At 32.7% G+C, this 22282-nt stretch overlaps 1 protein-coding gene across 1 annotated transcript in view; it reads right to left on the bottom strand.

The window, feature by feature from the left end:
• Positions 1-22282, bottom strand: part of LOC145280215 (tight junction protein ZO-1-like) — a 737272-nt gene that overhangs the window by 422156 nt on the left and 292834 nt on the right. Inside the window, exon 4 of the mRNA XM_080131991.1 lies at positions 8341-8449. Within this exon, the coding sequence (XP_079988117.1) occupies positions 8341-8449 (109 nt within the window). The remainder of the gene's footprint in view (positions 1-8340; positions 8450-22282) is intronic.

Here is a 22282-nt window from a genome sequence, read left to right as displayed (position 1 = left end):
AAAAGAAAAAAAAAAGATTTTGCAGTGAAGCCAACAAACGAAAAAAAAAAAAAAGGTTACAAAAAAACATCTATTATATAAAGAGTGTTTGTTTGTGTGTGTTTGTATGTCCGCTGAAAACTTTTGTCCTCTGCATTGAAGCAGCGAACGTGGCACCGTTTGAAAGAGTGATCTCTCAGACACATAATATTGAAAAATTGGAAAAAAAATCCTCAATTATTTCATGTAGAAATGTCGTTTTGTTTGAAGGTGGGATCAGGTAAAAACCATGCTTTCAACGCTGTTTGCAAACTGCGCATGCCTGAACGGTCGTTTTGTTCTTTCATTTTAAAAAGATAAATTTGTAGCGCCATAACATCTGTGTATCGATAATTCACTTGTGCACTTAAGTAACGCAAATTTATGCTCAACCTTCAGTGTCTTTTTTTTTTTTTGCTTACTAAATTTCGCTTTTAGTTTCGCTTCTGGCTGATGGCATTCAAGTTCTGTATTTTTTTAAAGTGGATTTTACGATCGGGCAACGGCGGGTGCCCCCTCCACTAGTATACAATAAATAAATGTTACCATAGCCAATGAAAGTGTAACATTATCGTTACTCATGCGTTAACATGTAGGTTAAGCAACAACATTTATTTCTGGATACTTTCCTGAAGAAAGTGTGATCAGGATCCTCTCGAACGTGATCGTGTGCACACGTTCTTCTTGTGATAAGCTTTTTCCTTGCCTTTCCATGACGTCACCTCGCATACAGTTCGGCATTTACATAAAATCGACATACATGCATCTGCGCTGTTGCAAAAGTTACTTTTCTACCTATCTGGCCAAGATTTTTTTTTTTGTTTTTAAATCCGCTTTAAATGCGCTTTATCTAATCTCAAGTATTCCGTTTTTACAATTTGTTAGCCAAGAAGATGTTGGCCGGCTATTTCCCATTAAAAATAATCTAAACGGCCATCTTGTTGGCTAACAGCTCGTAAAAAACGAATTTTTGAAATGAATAAAGAGAATTTAATACTACTTAAAACATAAAAAAAAAAAATGAACCAGGTAAGTAGAAAAGTCATTTTTATTGGTTATGGTAACATTTATTAATTGCATACTAGCAGGCTGCCCGGCGTTGCCCAGTCTCAAAATATGCATAAATATTATATTTTAATTAATACAGAAACCAAGACATGTGCATGCGAGTATTATGTTTTTTCTAAATAGTTCACTTTTTGTAAGTAAAAAAAAACAAAAAATATTAGAGTTGAGATCGAAAACAAAAAACCTAAAGACAGTGAGCCAAGTACGATAACCATTAGGTCAGGTTGACATAATCTTTAAAAAGTGTTTTCAAACCTACTTATTAGCATAAAGAATCTGTCATAAGAACGATTCAGGCATCTGCATTCGTGAAACAGTTGGCAAACAGATAAAAATCTGATGACTCCGATGCACCAATTTTTCAATTTTGACCCCTTTAGCAGCCCGTTTTTCTGGATGTAAACAGATTAAAAAGTTTTCCACATGTCTGAATATCCTATATACCAAATTTTAAGTCTATAGATAAAACTTCGTTGGGTATATATGTTTAGAAGTACCCTCACACACACACATTCTCACTTTTATAGATACAATAGAAACCCGGGATAGGGTGGTCCTAGGGTACGGTTTTTTTCAGGTTACGATGTGAAATACAATGTTTTTCCGGCCCCTGGTTATGGTATTTTCCCGGCCTTTCGGTCTAATTTATAATGTTATTTGATTATATGCATGTGAATTATACACTTTTCTGTATTTTGTTACCAATTCTTAATGCCGTATCCCGGGGTTACACTGTATATATATATATATATATATATATATATATATATATATATATATATATATATATATATATATATATATGGATTTGATTTTTCCTTTAGTTTGTTGCTTTAACTGCACAATTCCTAAAAAAAAAAAACAAATTACTTGTTGATTTACACAAAAGTTTGAAATAATTGACACCAAATTATTTTGCATAACACCAAATCAGAACATTTGCTGCTTGTCTAGAATTGTTCCTATATTGAAAAATAAAAATTAAGGAAAATCTGTATAAGTACATACTCATGGCAGAAAGAAAATACCATATTCCAAAAATCACGTAAATTGATTAGTTTTATTTTTATAAAAAGAATCAATTTTTAGCAAATTTGAGTTTTTGTAATGTCTTGCTGTTAAAATGGCTTTTAAAAATCTCGCAAGTTTAAATCGTTTAGAGTTCTCGCCCTTGTTTCCATACTATTTTCAGCATGGTGTTGCAATATCGTCACTGTTTGCTTAGCTACAAAATTTGAGTTTCATATTTTGAAATAAAACTACTGGATCAATTTACATGATTTTTTGTGTATAATATTTTCATTCCGTCACGAGTACATACATCATACAGATTTTTCTATACTCTTATTTTTTTATATTAATATTGGGCAGGAAAGTTCTTGCAGAATTTTTAATTCTGATATTAAATGATGTTACACAACAAGAACGACCCGTTTCTCCACCGGATTGTGACTTGTTATGAAAAGTGGGTTATTTATAATAATTGGCGATGCTCAGCTCAGTGGTTAGACGCCAACGAAGTTCTATGACACTTCCTGAAGTAAGAGTTGCACCAAAAGAAGGTCATGCTGACTGTTTGGTGGTCTGCGACTGGTCTCATCCATTACAGTTTTTTAAATGCAGGCAAAACTATGATGATGGGAAAGTACTGTCAACAAATGGATGAAATGAATCAGAAACTCCAACAGCAACATCAAGCATTAGTCAACAGAAAAGGCCCAATTCTCCTCCACACTATGCCTGACCGCATGTTGCTAAACCGACCCTGCAGAAGTTGAATGAAATGGGTACGAAACTCTGCCTCATCGGCCATACCCTCCAGATTTCTCACCTACCGACTACCACTTTTTCAAGCATCTCGACAACTTCCTGCTTGGGAAATGCTTCAAAAACCTGATATCAAAGACGCCTCCAGCGACTCCATCGTCACCAGAACGCAAGATTTTTAAATACACTTGTACTGCGTTCGCAAAAGTCTGTTGATTCTGATCATGCTTTGTTTGAGCCAAGATATGTTGATCTGAATTTAAAATTTAAAAAGCGCAAGAACTTTCTTGTCAAATAGATATTTTAAACAAGCATTGTGTCTTTTTTTTTTTAACAACAGTGATCATTAATTTAAGAAGGGACAACACTACACATGTAGATATAGAAAACGAGATCCTAAATGCTTAAAAGACAATACATACGACCGATTTACACGAAAGCGTCTTAAATAATGTATAATTTAACACCAAGGAAAACTCATCTATGAATGAGAAATGAAATAGAAAACATTATTCACTATTCACGATTCGGTAGAATAATGCAATCAACGATTGAACAAAGGCAATCAAGATTTTCTGTAAGAGTTTTGTTTTTTGTTAAAAAAAGAAAAAGAAAGAAAAAGAAAAAACTCTGCATAATTGTGAAAACATTGATTTGACACAAAAGAAAGAGAAGAGAAAGAGACGAAGTTGATGAGCAATTGAAAGTAATGAAGTTAGAAAGTACTACTTGAAAGATGTCCAATCATTATGAGAAAGGAAAATGATAGGATGAAAAAGGTGAAGAGACTTGAAAAAAAAAAAAAAAAAAAAAAATATATATATATATATATATATATATATATATATATATATATATATATATATATATATATATATATATATATATATATATACATACGCATATACACACACACGCAATGTAGAACATCTAGAAACGAAATTAATTGGTTCCGGTTTAGCTTTCGTATCTTGAAATTTTCACATCCTGAAAGGCATTTTACACATAAATCGTCTATGAAAACACTCATTAAATTTTATAATAAACGACAACCAGAAAGAAATAAGAGGCAAACAGTACCTAACCGTTAATACCTTCACTTGCTATTTTTTTTTTGTAATTTCTTTGACATCCAAAATTAAATTTCTATTTAATAAAATACGACTGAGAGATCTGAATATAATTTTTTTTAATCGTTATTTTAATCGTTACTCGGTAGTTCACGGGAAAGATTGACATATATATATATATATATATATATATATATATATATATATATATATATATATATATGTATATATATATGTATGTATATATGTATATATGTATGTATATGTATATATGTATGTATATATATATATATATATATATATATATATATATATATACATATATAAAATGAAAATTACAATTGAATTTACCAAAATGATCTAAGATGGTAAAATTAAAGTAAATTATAAATATTAAAGAATTAATATTTATAAAATTATCTCAGCCAGATATAAAAGCTCGATAAAACCAAATAAGAAATAGCGCTTATAATATGAGCAAACAGTTAATAAAATATGCTAAAAACACTTTGAAATGAGTTAAAAACATATTTAATCTGAAAAGGAAACACTAGATAAATGGATAGTCCTTAATCCGCGGAGTTTCGAAGAAATACTTTCCTTCTCATCAGAGGGCAGGAATTAGCAAAATGCAGGATCGGATTTTGCATGCAGAAGTATTTGATGAAACAACAAGTAAGTCAAAGATCTTACTTGAAAACAAAAAAAGTTAAGCAGAGGGAATATGGTAAAGAAAAAGGTGATTACACATGAATGGATAATCTGATGGAAGATAAAAATCCAGTGACGGTAAAATCCAAAAGTAAAACTTCAAGAAAGTTAAAAGAATTTCCATTTGTACAAGTAAAATCCAAGGAAATCCCGTAATTGGAAGAAGATGGTTCATAATAATCCAAAGGCAGAAATCCATGGAATAATTCACAAAAATGTGTACAAGGGGGGAAAAAAAAAGAAAGATTCCAATAATATTAATAAAAGAAAACTAAGATATGCTTTTCACTCTACTTCCGACACATAAATATAAATAAGACAGATCTGGGAAGAGAAAAAAAATGTGGATAAAGTTAAATATAAAATATAAAATAAAATATAAAATAAAGGGCAACAAAAGTCAAAATGACCCAGACAGGAAATGTTAAAGGCGCGTAAAAATATACAGGGCAATATAATATAGGTCAAGTGAAATGTATAGGTCATCACTTAAAAAAATATCACCAAGAGTTGTTAAACGACACTAAAAGGAAAATAAAAAATAAATAATAAATATATAGAAAATAAAGAATAAATAAATAAATACAAAATAAAATATAATAAAAAATAAAATATAAAATAAAATAAGAATAAAAATAAAAAATAAAAATTATATAAGGGGAGAGGATGGCCGGTATCTGCAAATTCAAGAAAAAAAGTAAGTAAATGCATATAGTAAAATGAAAGTGTGGGTAGATTGATATATTAGATAGATAGGAAAGTTTAAAGAATAAAACAGAAAATGCAGATAAAAAAACGGCCATGCAAAGAAGAGATAAAGAATTAAAATAAAGGATTATTAAATTATAAAGTATTAAGAAGTATGTCGAACAACGATAAAGTTAAAGAAAAATCTTTATATCTATATAAAGGGTAAAAGTAATAACTATGTACTTTCAAAATTGCCATAATTAAATTCGGACTTATGTTTACAGAAAGAGATCAGTTCATTTTTAGAATTTATTATATTGTTACTTTGAGGGGAAGTACTTATAGTTATAACTTCGGTTGTACAGAGGCGACATGACAGAGCCTGGAGTATAAGACTTAACTTTTTTTATAATAGTCCATTTGATTGAGAAGGGAGTATTGTTAGAGTTAAGTTTTATTTAATTAAAGTGGTTAGAGAAGTTCCTTGGTTATATTAGAATTATGGTTGTTAAAAGAAGAAATATGGTTTGATATTCTTTTCTTAATTAATGTTGAAGTAGCGCCGATATATGTATGTACTTTATTAAAAGCTCGAGGTCTGGTATTAATATTAATTTGCTGATTTGTATTAGTTAAATAGTTTGAATTTTGTTCATTGTGTTCAACAAATGGTGGGACAATGTCTGTATGAGGACTATTTTGAAGGGGAGAATGAGTGTTGTTAGTGTTAGGATGGCTGTTAGGATAGTTCTATAAATAAATAAATATATATATATAAACAAATAAATATATATATAATAAATATATATATATATAAATATATATAAATATATATATATATAAATATATATATATATATAAATATATATATATATAAATATATATATATATATAAATATATATATATAAATATATATATATAAATATATATATATATAAATATATATATATAAATATATATATATAAATATATATATATATATAAATATATATATATATAAATATATATATATATAAATATATATATATATATATATATAAATATATATATATATAAATATATAAATATATATATATATAAATATATATATATATAAATATATAAATATATATATATATATAAATATATATATATATATATATAAATATATATATATATATATATAAATATATATATATAAATATATATATATAAATATATATATATATAAATATATATATATATAAATATATATATATATAAATATATATGGTGACTGCCACTTCTTTACAGAAGACGGCCAACCCTCACGATACGATGGCGTGTGAGTGAGTCCGCATATGATTCCACATAGCCCCACCCGGCCTGCACAGTTTGCCGCATATTCTGCAGGATAACCTTGTTGGTGACCGCCCCCCTGCCTCCCGTGCTCCCAGTTCATGTCCCGCGTGTGTAGTTCCATGACTCTTGAGGCCTGCCTTTGACAGGCACACCCTGCCGCATATCCCGCACGAGTACGCGGGGTCGAGATCAAAGTCCTCTGTATCCTCTCAAAGATTCATATTTACTTTCTTATTGCTAATTTGCGATTACTAAGAAAAATAATAAAAAGCTCCTCCACTCTTTACAAAAATTTCAGAGGGTGTTTGATACAAATTAAAACAAAAAATCTTTCGGTGATTGTGCAAAAGATCAGACCTTAACTTTTTCTTTTCATGTTTCTGTAAATAAATATACTTTCAAAATATCTAAATAGTTTGACAAAATATAGAACAACAGATTAAATAAACGTAGTTATTTGAAAAGATATGCGATTGAAAAATTGAAAAGATTAACTGATACAAGTTACGTATTTTTATATATATTTATTATAAGGGAATGAAAAAAATAAATATAAAATATATTTGAAAATTGTACACATTTTGTGCTTCCATACCTCAATTGACAGACGCGGGCGCCACCTGCCGGCGTGTTTGAAAGTTAGGGTCTGGTTTTATGCACAACAACCCATCTTTCTTCAATCTACATTCTTTAAATGGAAGCAAGTGAAGGTTTTGTTTTATTTCTGGTAGTCTGGTCTTTCATTTGGAAACATGTGGAACTTTCATGTCGAGTTTGGTTTGCACCCACTCCCCTGTCATCATAGTGACAATTGCTTCTCAAGAGATGCAGCAATGAAGAACACCATCAATAAATGAGTTTTCCTTTTGAAATTAAACTATTCGACCTTAATCCTAGTCATAGAAAACGACTGGATAGAAATAACATTTTCCGTATTAAATTAGGGTTGGGTCATTAATTTTGGATGCTTATGACTAGTAATTTATTCAGCTGAACTAGGGTATGCTACTCAAGAAGTAGAGATTAAAACAAATATTTTTCCATTGCAGAATAAATATATATATATATATATATATATAAATAATTTTTTTTTTTTACTTCAGGGGTAGTCGAGACGTATGGGTGTTTTTTAGCCTTAGTTTAATTTAATTTCTTTACTTAATTTTGACAGCATTTAACCAGGATAGGTTGAGCCGGCTCCTGTCATAGAACACACAGCATCCACAGACCAGACACAACGGTTCACAGCAGCCGACATAGTTATAAGCAGCCAGTTCAAGGATCAATGGTGAACATCGTAGACCTGTGAACTGGAGATTGGTCTGACGTCAGCTTTGATGGCGTGTAACTAATCTTGGAGTGGTTCTGCAGTTAGAGTTCCATGGATGAACTCTGCTGTGTTGAAGCATGCAGCATGGCAGAATCAAGTCTCCTCTTCAAAAGCGCTTGATTAAGGGGGAATAATCCTGCATCGCATCCAAATTTGTGTGTTGGAGACAAAATGGTGCCATTTATTCAGATGATTAGTGGGATTGCATCTTGGTGGAATGGAATCGTCAACCCGATGAAATGTAATATCTCTTGTAGTGTGTCTCACTTGTGATGATGAGGGACATTGTTTTCGCCATCATTTCAGCTGGTAAATGTTAAAAAAGAAAACTTTATCAATAAAAAATTATAACAAGCAGAACTTACCTCATCAATTAATGTATCCTCATCCATGCCTTTTAATTTATCTTTATTTTTCCTACCAGGTGAGCGAGTTCTCTTTGAGTCTAGTGAAGGACTAGAATCAAGGTTTTTACTGAAAAAAAAAAAAAAAAAAATGTAAATCGATAAATACATGCTAAATACTAAGAATATGAAGGATTGCTTTAATGGATGCAATTGAAGACTATGGAATTTTTGATGTGGTGTTCGAATCCTATATTTGATCAAATTAAGCATTCTAAAGAAGGAATATTGACAATAAATCACAATAAAGCATGAATTGAGAAAGATACGAACTAGCAATTTACATCCAGCTATGGGTAAAAGAGCAACTTATGTTCAATTACTGGTACCCAATCAGTATTTGAAAAGGCTAATATGCTGAAAAAAACAAAAAACAAAAAAACAACAAACATTTGGAATTCTCTTCTTTTTACAATATTAATAAAAAATACTGAATCATAGCAATCTAAAACAATCACTTTTAATACAGGCAGACATAACTCGATGAATGAATCTCAATTCCAACCTTTACTTCTCTCTTGCCCAAACATGGTTTTTCTTTTATTCATTCAAGTGGTGTCCTGCCTTGAGGCATTCATGAATTCATTGTTGCTCACCATTTTTTATGTTGCCCAAATGTTCAGACTGTCAACGTATGCCTCTCGCTGTCATTCTCTGCTTCTTCTACCCATGATCTTTCCCGTTATTTTTTGTTGGTCGTCATAGAATAGTTTGATGACAATCAGATTCCACCTGTTTATCATGGTAATCTTTACAAAACGAGGTGTTCTGATTCAGAACACTATTCACGTTTTTTCTCAAATAAAGAGTTTGATGTATCGCCACAGCTTTCTTTGCAGTTGTACAGATAGTAGGTTGCAGTTTCTTTCTATCCGAGCACTGCCCATACTGGGTGAGTGTCCTGACGATTGTACTCAGAGGTACAATCTTCTGCTCAGCACAACAAAATACAAAACCATAAACAGAATTATTTCCGTTTGCTTCCACATTACATCAGTCACCTACTTTTATTGACCTCACGTTACCCTGATCTAGGGAGCTAAGTGGATTCTCGACCATGCCCAAAGGTCTCCCACAAACCAACGGAGTTGTCTTACAGTAGTGCTGTCCCCCAACCCTTTTTCTCTTATTATGATCCTTAAATTCTGAAAATACACTTTGCTCGGCATTTAGTTCCTAACATATCACTAAGTCCCAGGCCTGACATAAATGGCACCACTAATAAAGAATTCCTATGATTTTTATAAAGAACTAATCTTCAAATGGCAGGAGTCAAAATTTGAGCATAATCGTTTTATTAGTTTCACAAATTATAGTTCTTTAACTGACGTTATTGTAATTTTTTCCAAACAATGGAATATTCTGAATTTCGTGTATTGATAAAGCATTGCTTTCTGATGGGGAAGAATACTGTTCAAGTAAAGCAATGGTTTGATAAATGCTACTCTGATACTGCTCTGTAGACGATTACTTCAGCTGGTTTTCATATAACCTACCCTTCTGAAAAATTACTTTGAAGTAACTGGTTATGAGTTAATATTGATAGCTCTGAAGAAAGCTTCCAATTCATGGTAGATGCAAGGAAAATAATCTTATTATCTTTTGAGGTAAAGAGAGATTCAAAAAGGTACGATCAATTCTTATACAATTTATATATTATCAACTATAGACATAAAAACAAATATGGCGAATTGTCAATTCAAAAAGACCCGGTGAGAAACACAAAACTCACAATCAAAAAAAAGTTGGCAACTTCAAACAAATATTTACTTTAGTAGTTTCGTAAGACTGATTTACAAAATAAAAATAATTGAAGCTCTGAAGCAAACGTACGAATAGTTTTTTATTTAAAAAATTTTTTTTTTATAGATTTTTAAAAAATACCTTTTCATCTCAAACAAGAATTATTGTGACTTGGACATAAGGGGCTACTATTTAGGACCGCGTTTATAGGAGACCATGTAAGGAGATTTTTTTTTTCTTTTTTACAAAGGAGTCACCACTTACCAAGGCCCAGAGGCCACTCGAGGATAAGGGTTAATGAGTGTACAGAGGTCAATGGGACAGTGACGTAATTGTTAGTAGTGGAAATTTGGTAAATTGGATTAGTTAAGGGGGAACGGCTCGTCAAGAACTTGTTTACGTTGAACTTGAAGACGATCATATTATAGTCAGCCGGAAAGCAGGCAAATGGAAGAGAGTTCCACAGGTGTGCAGTTCTAAGAAAGAAGCTTTGTTCATGGAATGTATGTTTAGGTTTAGGCATGGATAAAGAGTGTGGGAAATTATTGATAGTGTTTTAAGATAGACGAGTGTTTCTTGTGAATGTTTGGTGAAGGGGGACCATAGATTAGATCTCAGTCGAGCACTTGCCATGAAAATAATGATAAAGCAGAGACAGGCTCGCAATGTCTCTTCTGTGAGAAAGAGTTTGCAGGGAAGAGAAGAGGGCACCCCCAACTAGGCTATGAAGTCTATTTTGAACTCTGTCAAGCCAGGATAAGGTTTTCCTAGCAGCTCCTGCCCAGATTTGGCAACAGTACTCCATCCTTGGACGTACCTGGCTCTTATATAGGTAGAGAATTGCATCAGCAGTGAGATATCTACTGGATCGATAGAAGGATCCAACCATTTTTCCAGCGACCTTTTGCAACAGATTTGATGTACGTGGGTATGGGGTTAAAAAAAAAAAAAAGTAAATATGAGGATCGAACCCGAACCGTTGAGGCAAAGTTGTAAATTAAAGTGTGAAAAAAAAAAACGTGTAACGCTTAACCATTGCCCCACCGCGAGATGCTAACGGAAACACGTTTGAATTTATTTAATTACTTGGATTTGGCAGGTGCACGTTTTAATGAGTTAATGAGGTCAAGTTTGAATGTGGGATAGTATTTCATTTACTGCGGAGCGCTTTTTTTTTTTTCTTCCCAAGATGTTATAGGAAAAAGACTAACCCACATGCGGCGAGCGACAGATGTTGAATATTTATCTTCCCGAAATCGAGCAAATTAAATAGACAGACGAGCTTCGTTGTTAACTGAGATATTACGATTTATATGTGATATAAAAAGTTTTAAAAAGTTGTGAACCGACCGACCGCTTCTCTGAAAAAAGCCTTTTGTAGACATACAGAAAAAGCGAACACACATACATACATTTTTGCTTTTATATTTATGGATAAAAAAAAATAGAACTAACTACAAATATACCAAGACTCAATACAGAAAAGAATGACAACAACAGCATCAGATGTACCGATTGAAAGTGCTTGAGAAGAATATGGCTGAAGAACAACTACGTGGCGCCAAAATATACGACTTTTACAATTTGAGACTTCTACAAATTGGCTATGCAACAGGAACGCTATTTTTCATCTTCGTCTGCAAGCTTTTTTTTTTTTTTTTTACACAAGAATCACCACTTATCAAGGCCCGGAGGCCACTCGAGGATAAGGGTTAATGGGTATACATTAGTCAATGTGATTATAGCGTAGTAAGCATAAGTTGTGGAAATTTTGTGAATTAAATTACTTAGGGGGACGCTTCATCAAGAACTTGTTTACGTTGGGCTTGAAGACAATCAGACTGTAGTCAGGCAAACGGAAGAGAGTTCCACAGGCGTGCAGTTCTAAGAAAGAAACTTTGTTCATGGAATCTACATTTAAGTTTAGGCACAGATAAAGAGTGTGGGAAATTATTAATAGTGGTTTTGGCTAGATGAGTGTTTTTCGTGAAAGTTTGGTGAGGGGAGACCATAGAATAGATCTCCGCTGAGCACTTGCCATGAAAATAACTATCTGTTTTTAATGTTCGCGCGTACGCGGGTTAAATTCAAATCAACTAATGAGAACATGAATAAAAAAGATGAAATGATTGGGCTGACCGAGAGCCGAATACCATCCATGTATCTCATATAGAGTTCAAGATCTTGAAATTACCTGAATCTGCCAACATTTCTCTTCTTTTCTTCTTCTATATATATAAAAGGCAAAATGTGTGTGACCATTTCGTGTATGTCTTCAAAAGGCTTTTCTCGCACACGCTCCCGGGGTCGTTACTATCGCTTAAAACTGTGTATATCGGTTCTAGATAATAATATGTAGGATTTGGGAACGCATGTAGCTTATAGATTTATTTACATCGACTTTTACAAAATTATTGCTATTTTGGCTTCTCGCGGGTTGATTGGGCTTTTTAGTATAAATAAACTGAAACTAAACTCAAACGGACGTTCTCGGCATTGCGCCGGGAAAAACGTCCAGCGTGACTCTATTTGACCTTCTTAATTAGGTCAAATGGAAGCAGAGTTAACTTTTATTGCGCACACCCGATTTTATAGTTAAATAAATAATTTCAAACCTGTTTAACGGTGTCTGTCGCCGTGGCTCAATGGTTAACGTAGCATGTTTTTTTGTTTTTTTTTCACATATTAATTTCCAACTCAAGGGTACAGGTTCGATTCTCATACTCACCTACCAAAACATTTTTTTTTTATTATTTAACACCCCCCCCCCGGAGTTTTGATTTACCTCAAGACACCCGGGCATCGCCGGGTACCCCCCGCTAGTCACTTCTAAAACTAAAATGGGGAACAACTTAAAACTATCTCATCTTGGTCGTTATTTTCACATTTCGGTCGATGTAGCAATCCAAATCATCTTAAAACTATAATTTTGATGCAGTAAATTCAAATTTGGACCACAAAAACAAATCACAAACATTTTACAAAAAGTCCAGTTTGATTACTTTCATCTCACCTGCCACAACTTTCATTAATCAGCGTTGCATGTTGACGCAAATGCTCCTCAACCGTCATGACAATATTCTTGAGTAAATACATCACCAAGCTGCTCAACTACTTCACCTTCTGTTCCCAAAATAGCAGTTAAACAAGTAAATAGTACAGATGGATCAACAACGTTTTTCCAATTGATTTTTATTCTAGGACGCAGCACTTCTAACACCGCAGAAAACCTCTTTATCTTTGCTTCTTGGCCACAATCATCAGCAAATTATTTCTGCCTAAATTTTCTGCATCAACAGATTTAACTTTCCCATTAGCAGTTGTCATGAAATCTGCGGCAATGCATTTTCAATCGAGTTGAAGTTGGTTGAAATGCCTGCAGTCATAGAGGCAACAAAAGACTTTTTATAGATCTGTATCTTGTTAGCTGGTTTGAGTAAATGTTTTATTTAACCGCATTTCAACATGACCAGTCGGTTGATCCGATCGAGCCTCTCTGTACGCCGCCCGTATAGCCCAAGTAAGGATCAATGTGGTGTGTTTGGAAGTGGGGGGGGTGCTAAATCATGACTTCCAAGTTCTTCAACCACCAAGAATCTGTCCTAAGTCATATCAGGTTGCCATCCACAGACAACGGGTGGCCCCACTGAGAAGTTTTTACTCTCTGAAAAAGGACAATCAGTATATTCTGATGCCCCACAGACAGGGTCTATTCACTGGTATGACGTTGCTGGTCTATCAACATGGACACATCACTTCACACAATTGTTGGCATGACTGGAGTTGCTGCCATTGTTCCTCACAACTGTTTGAACTTATCATGAGAACTGCGACCCAGAATCATTCATTTCAACATACTGTGTAGTAACCATGTTTAGAGAAGCAGTTGGTTTGGTTGTTTTATGGCATATCAACCCTTTTAGTGTTGAATTATTTTGGGAAAAGATTTTATGCTTCAACTTCTTTATATCTTCAAATATTTATTCATGGTGTTTGGTTTGGTTGTTTTGTAGAGGAAATTTGTTTTTATATTATTTAACTGGAATTCATTATTGAGATGAGTATTATTTATTAATTTATTTATTGCGGACTATTATCCTCATATTTCTTAGTTGTTGTTTTACAACATTTTGGCCAACTATTCCTCTGGTCTTTGTCAGGTAATAACTGCGACAGGATAGGAACTCCGAATCTCCTAATTGCATTACTGTCATCATCATAGTTGTTGTCATCTAATCATGTTTTGGCTAAGTAAGCCTCTGGTCGGCTTTGGGTAGGATTGAAACCGCTATCTTCAGACTATGCTCACCTGGCCAAAACATGGGGAGACGACAACACCTGACGAAGGCCAGAGAAATTAGTTTTTGTTTTTCAATTTACAGAACATAATTGAGTTTTGCATAGAAAAAGAAAAAAGAAAACAATAGCATCAATGTTTGGTATATCATTAATCAGGAAGCCAGTATCTTCAGAGAACATGGTCTGGTAGCACCAGATGCCCTAACAGGTACTACCATTCTGGAACCAAAGTGAAACTAAGAACAATGGTTACTAAGAGGCTGCTCCACATTTCCCACAGCTCCCAAATAGGGCCTCATCACTGAATGTCTTTTAAAATCATACACAGGACTTTAGAGAAACGGGGTAGTTTGTTAGTAGCACCAAGATTTCACCTAATGAATTTTTGGTGTTTATACAAATACACTAACGAAATATGGCAATTATAAATAAAATAGCAGAAATCTTTAGGAAATATTTATTATCGAAAAATATTAATATGCACAAGAATTTACTTAAAATAATCAAGTAGAATTTTAAGAAAATTTTTTTAAATGCGATTTTATGCTGGTATGACACCAAGGGGAGACAATCCGTTTGTTAATGACATTAACTAACAAGAAAATCTTAATAATGGTAGAATAAACAACAACAACAACAGCAATAATAATAATAATAATAATAATAATAACAATAATAATAATAATAATAACAATAATAATAACAATAATAATAACAATAACAATAATAATAATAACAATAACAATAACAATAATAACAATAATAATAATAATAACAATAATAATAATAATAACAATAATAATAATAATAATAACAATAATAATAATAACAATAATAATAATAATAATAATCACAATAATAATAATAGTAGTAGATAAATTTCTTAAATAAAAAATTTAGATACTCAATTATTTTCTGTAAAATTTTGTTGTACACAAATATTTTTTAATAATAAGTAAATACTTTCTGAAAGTTTTCCTCTTATGTTGTGATTAGATACGTAAGCCACTGATCTTTCCTAGTTGTGACAAACAAAGTAATCAAGCCAGTGTGGTTAAATGTTAGATGAAATGTGATCGATTTCTAACAGGCAGGACACCGAGTTTTGCCGCTACATATATAGCCAATCTAGTGAATCCAGATTTTCACTACCCGATTCAGAATGTGGATGTGGCCATCAATCAGTGTTTAGCCTGAAGCTTTCAGAGTAGAAATGGGTTGGTTGTTTTTGTTTTACAGCATATCAACCCGTTTCAGGTTATTTAATGCCGAATCCAGTGATTTTGAAGAACAATTTTTTAATAGAATATATTTGTTTTTTTAAAGTCGATTTCTATTTAACCCATAGTTGGGACCCTAAGAGGTACTACCACTCCGGGTCAGACTGGACCTGGGAGCAATAGCAATTAAAGGGTGTCTCCACACTCCCCAAAGCCTGCAAGCTGGGGCTTCACCATCGGATATAGTTTAAGGTCATATCCAGGACCAGATTAGAAATGGGATAGTATGACGTCATCTTTAGTGACAAACTCTGACCTTTTAGCAGCGTCATGTGTTTTTCTTTTTGATGTTACATCATAGTTGAATTCTGAATTTTGCTATTCATGCCTAACCCGTTTCATTTGTAACGGCTAGAGTGTTTAGATACGCAAGCATTGATTTTTCATAGTTGTGACAAATAAAGTAATCATTTTTGAAGAATATACAAATAAACAATGTTGCTAGTCTCAGTCTTTTCTATAAATGCTTCCATTGTTCCACCTCGTTCGACTTGTTAGTCTAGTGGTCTCCATCAATTTGCCATTTCGATACCTCATTGTAATACAGCTTCCTATTCCAGTAGATTCTTTCCAAGAACTGCAGGCTTGTGGAACTCTCTTCCTGCTGACTGTTTTCCCTCTCCCTATAACCTTGGTCTTTTCAAGACTAAGACCAACAGAAATCCCCCGTTTTGCGATAATCATCTTTTGTTCTTATTAGTTCCTCACATCAAGTGGCTTCACACCTTGTCTGGAGCGATTTCAAAGAAAAAAAATAAGTGCCAATGATATACATTACAGGAAAAAATAACATGGCAATTTTCTTGTTTCTTTTTTTTTTTTTAATTTAATCATCTTTAGTCAGTTTGTCTTCATGACAATTCAACTGGATTAACCTGGATTTGGTTTTGATTCCAAGAAAACCCTACAATCAGCTATAAACCTTAGTTTCTGTCGTCTCCCACCTTAAGTTCCCAAAGGCCTTAGTGATTCTGGTCTAACTCATTGTGTTGCAGTTGTATTTGATGGTGTCTTGATCACCTACACATCCATAGGGGTTTACAGTCAGAAGAACTCGAAGGTTAGATGTCGTGTGAAGTGTGATTGATGAATTTCTAGCAACCATTTCTAGCTGACATAGCAGGACACTGAGTTTTTCTGCCACATATATGGCCTACTTGGTCAATCCAGAATTTCACTTCCTGATTCAGAATGTGATATAGCCATCAGTGTTTAGGCCTTAAATTTTCAGAGTAGAAATGGGATAGTATGACGTCATCTTTAGTGACAAACTCTGGCCTTTTAGAAGCGTCATGTGTTTTTCTTTCTGATGTTACGCCATAGTTTGATTCTGAATTTTCCAATTCATTCCTGACCTTTTTCTACCCTCTGCCCATTGACATTGAGGAATTCTGAGTCTCTTCCATACATATGGAAGTAAAAATTGTCTATAATCAATTATTCTACAAAATAAAAGATAATGGAAATATAATTTGGATTATTTGGACTACTATTCTCATCGCGAGTGTTGTTCTCATTTTGACCTTCTTAAAATGTATTTTGTCGAACTCAGAAATAATTCTGTCGAACTTAGAATCTCCATGGAATAGAATCTTTTATTTAATCCACAGGGATATCATGCTCTCGTTCTGTCAGCCATGAAGTAGAAGTTTTAATTATTTCATAATTGTATTCTTAGTATTATTCTCACTGAGGAACAGAAGAGCATCACTTAGAACTGGATTTACCTAGTACTTTATCCATTACGCCACATGTCCTTGGAAATATAATCACTGTTTTCAAAAAGACAAGACCAATTATGAAAGTATAAAAATTAAAAGATATACAGTTAAAAATTGTGAATAAATATCGTCTGCACTTTGTACACACTTTGTACACATTGCAAATGCCAAAGTGAACATTTTATGTTTACATAGTTTAAATACTGAATCCAAAGTTCAACCGTCCTAGAAGATGTGAAGTGTTCATTTTTTTAAAGGTTGCATCTTTTGTGACATTAACTGATTTTGTGCAAATAAAGAAAATATATAATTGAGAATTTTATATGATTTTTCTTTCATTATAAATTTAAATGTCGTAACTAGCTTCACATTTTTTTTAAAATTCTATGTCATTTTTTAAACTTAAGTTTATAAAAATAATTGCACCGAAAATCGAACGTTTGCTTATAAATTTAATGATAAAAATGTTGCAAATATGTTTTCAGATGCTAATCATCTATTCTGAATGGATTTGCTGATTGAAAAAGAATTTGCTATTCCAAGATGGATTCAAAATGAGAGAAAAAAAATGAATTGGAAAATTATTTATTTTTTTATTATTTCTTTTAGAATATTCAACATTTCTCATCCGTTTTTGAATGATTTTAGTTGACATGTCCCGTAATCAACATTACATGGTCGAACGTTGATGTAAATAAACAAAAAAAAATGTTTTAATATATCTATCTATAATATATACAAGTGAAGCTGATATTTGTGTGTATGTCTTGCGCTGAAACAAAACCAATTGTAGCATTTTGCAGCAAAACTTATACAGGATGAGCAAAACTGTTTTGCACCACTTTTATAATTCCTTAAGTAAATACGAGCACACAATATGTTGGGAATTAAGCAAAGAAGACAACAAACGCAAAAAAGGATAAAAAAAAAATCAATTATGCAATAAATAAATACCATAACCAATGGAAGCTACTTTTATATCTACCTTGCTCATTTTCTTGTGTTTTAAAGTACTTTTAAATGCCCTTTTTTTTAATCTAAAATATTCATTTCTTACGAAGGTGTTAGCCAACAAAGATGGCCGCCAGCACATGAAAAATGCCAACAACCAAAGGCTAACCCCTTCCTAAAAAGTGAATATTTGAGATGGGAAAATAGCATTTAAAACTACTTTAAAACACAAAAAAAATGGTTCCCACCTATAACATCTTCAGGGCACACCAGCAATCATTCTGCATCACATCAATGTGATACGGCGCAATTATTAGGAACCGCTGGTCTAGATTATTTATTCCAATTTTGATCAAAATCCCTTACATGATTTTGATTCTAGAAAATATCTAAAATTTTAGACTTAAATTGAAATTAAGAGAACCTAGCCTAATTGGTGTTTAATGACTATGGATCAAATTTAATGCAAATCTGAAATATTTAAATTTTAAAATGGAAGGTTGTGTCCATGAAGGACTTTCACTCCTCTTTATCTATTTTGCATAAAAGAAATCAAAATAACTATAACCCACATTAACGATCCTTACACCTAACAGTAGTGTTTCAAAATTCATAATGATCGGTTAATCTATATAAATAAAAGGCAAAACAGTGTGCGCGTTTTTGTATGTTCAGCAAAGGTTTTTTTCGAGGGTGGGGGTGGGGTTCTCGAAAGGATTACTATGTTTTTCAATTTTTTATATACTCCCTAGATTATAATATCTAGGATTTGCAAAGGGATGTCGTCTCTAGATTTAATTTGATCGACTTTTATAAAATTCATGCTGTTCCATCCTCTTGCGTGTTTTTCGTATAAAAGCGAAACTAAGCGAAAGCAGTTTCCCGGCTTTTCTGCCAGGGATGTCAGAAAGCAATTAGCTTTGATCAATGTGGGGGGAAACCCTCAAATCAGACAATTGCTAATTATTAATTCCCTTTTTGTGGGGAGCTGGTTTTTCCCAACATCGTGGGGAAACAAATGAATTAAATGGCAGAAAGCTGAACTGGCCTTCAGCTAACTTTTATTTCTGCACCTGCATGAACTCATTTACTTAACAAGTCAACTTTTTGATTGACATCGCTAAATTTGAACGCTTTTCACTTCCTATGGCTTCATAGCCTAGCGGTAAGATGTCAAGTTTTCTTTCACTTTCTTTTCCGTCACTGTGTCACGTGTTCAAGCCTGCCTGACTACTAAAACTTTTTTCTTTTACACCTTCAAACACCCGGACAACGCCGGGTACCCCTGCTAATTAGTTTATGAGTGAATCATATTTATAGAAATATATAAACATATGCACATGTCTAACTTTATATAGAAATGTGCTTATGATATTTATAGGTTATTATAAATTGACCTTGGCGATTATCAGAGGTCAAAACGTTAAATTATTATGTTTTTAATTAACTTGTCAAAATATTTAAATAAGATTTTTTTTTAAATATATAAATCATTTTTAGTTTAAAGGGTTATTGCGTGTATAGTAATCAGTGGGATAGCATACATTTTTTTTTTTTTTTTTTTTCTTATTTTCTTCTAGCTGGAGATTGGCATCCTACCGCTATCTCATACATTCCACTCAAGAGATCTTTTTAAAATTCTAACTGTCCCTTTAAGTGCAATTGTTTGAATATCTCTTGCACTTGGTTCACCGGGTATATTTGCCAGGTAGTTTTGAAATTATTTTTATGAGTTCGGTTGCTCTTATAATTACTGGAATGATAGAGATCTTCCTAAGATTCCAGTTTCTTTTCATGTCATATGTAAGACCTTTGTATTTTGTTATCTTTTCCCTCTCTGCTCTGCTTAATCCAGCATCATTGTGAAGATTTGTTTATTGAAATGTTTTGTACAAAAACATACATGAACGCTAGATGTTTAAAATCAAAAACAAATTTCTTTTTGACATCATTTTGCATAAGTATGAATTTATAATAATAAAAATACACTTATGACCAGCAGGGAAACCCGACGTTGCCTGGTACTGAATGAGGATCAATAAACGTTCCATGCTCCCATATTTTCATTGTCATCGAAATCAGAGAAATTACCGATTTTTTAATCAAATCGATTGATTGCCTGCTCTAGTTAGGGATCCCCATCCCACTCTGCAATGTACCGCAACGAAGCTTCACTTGCCTCTGTGCACTGAATTAGTCTACACTATATTGTAGTCTATATTACACTGTTGAGACTCTGTTGATTTTTATGAAATAATTTTCCCCACTCTTTATCTGTGCCTAAATCAAAACGTAGATTTCATGAACGAAGTTTCTTTCTTAGAAGTGCACGCCTGAGGAACTCTCTTCCGTTTGCCTGTTTCCCACTTGACTACAACCTTGGATGTCTTCAAGTCCAACATAAACAAATTCCTGACGAACCGCCCCCTTAAGTAAGACACGTTATCAAAACTCCAATACTAACGATTACTACGACACTATCCCACTGATTACTGTACACACAATAACCCTTACCCCCAAGTGGCTTCTGGGCCTTGATAAGTGGTGACTACAATGTAAAAAAGAAAATAATTATCTGTAAGTAATGGCTTTAATTAAAGTTTAAAATGCAAAAGTCAAGTATCATGGTTCAATTTTGCTTTAAACAGAAACATTCATTTCAAACGCGCCCCTGTCATATTAAAGAACCAACTGTTGATTTTATGAAATTATGTTTACGTAATCACTTGAATTAAAGTTAAACGCACAAAAGTCAAGTATCATGGTTCAATTGTGCGGTAAAAAGAAACATTCGTTTCGAACGCACCCGTGTCTTATAAAAGAATCTAACGTTAATTTTATAGGCTGGGCCTTTCTGCTTCTAGGTTGATAAAACTTCTTAACTGCATTTGTGATATTAGGTTGTATAAAAGTGTTAGGTTTGGTCAAAATCGAACTTACTTCTTCAATCGGAAGTTTTTGATTATTGATTTTCAATATTTACCAGACTCATTCCACTACAAAACCTATCTAAGAAGACTCCCAGACCCATCAAGTACCTTCGTGTGAAATTAAAAAAAAATTATATTGTAGCCAATATATAGAACTGATTTCAAAAGTTTAAAAAAAAAATTGACTTGGGTGCCATCAACTAGAATCGAAACCAAAACATTTAGCTCTCCAGCAGTATCCACTACAATCTGTACTAACGACATATACATATCAAAACTTGACAAATTAACAGTTAAATGTATAAATGTATATTTGTGCATACATAGAACATACACATTACATGGAACAATGCTTGCCAAGTTCCAATTTTTCCATTTTCACCCCTTGGCAACAATTTTCCAGATTAAAATTAAATTGATTTTGTCCCACAGGTCCAAATACTCCATATATTAAGTTTTAAGTCTGTAAACCAAAAATTGACAGACTAGTTTGGCAGAGACCGTTCCACAGATAGAGACAGCGATTACCCTAAATGCTATGCAATTATGCACAATGTAGAAAATATGCACAAATAGAATTCAGTGTAATAGTGAAATGAAGCTAATCCTCCGATAATAAAACAGAAAAACACAAACAGTGAATTAATAAAACTTCGTTCTTAAAGGAATATGCAAATTAGTTATCCCTTTTGAAGTCGCTGGTATATTCACGACTAAGTATATAAGGAAGTTGTATTCACTTTGAAAAAGTGGACTTTTAGTATCAATGTCAATGCGACAAATAACTCAACTACTTTAGGTATAGGTAGAGATTTAGAAACAATGTGTCATGGTCCTTTCCATTATCTACATCCCCCCTTCTCAGAAGAGATGTTAATTTCTCTGGTAGCACTATTATTTTATTGCTACATAAATCTTTTAATGTTAAAAATATAAAATGGAGGTAAAAAAAAGGTCAATATGTATAAATAATAAAAAT

This window comes from Euprymna scolopes, chromosome 7 (assembly GCF_053919585.1).
Source record: "Euprymna scolopes isolate OS-2025 chromosome 7, ASM5391958v1, whole genome shotgun sequence".
Taxonomy (NCBI): Eukaryota; Metazoa; Mollusca; class Cephalopoda; order Sepiida; family Sepiolidae; genus Euprymna; species Euprymna scolopes.
This window is presented reverse-complemented; position numbering and strand designations above follow the sequence as displayed.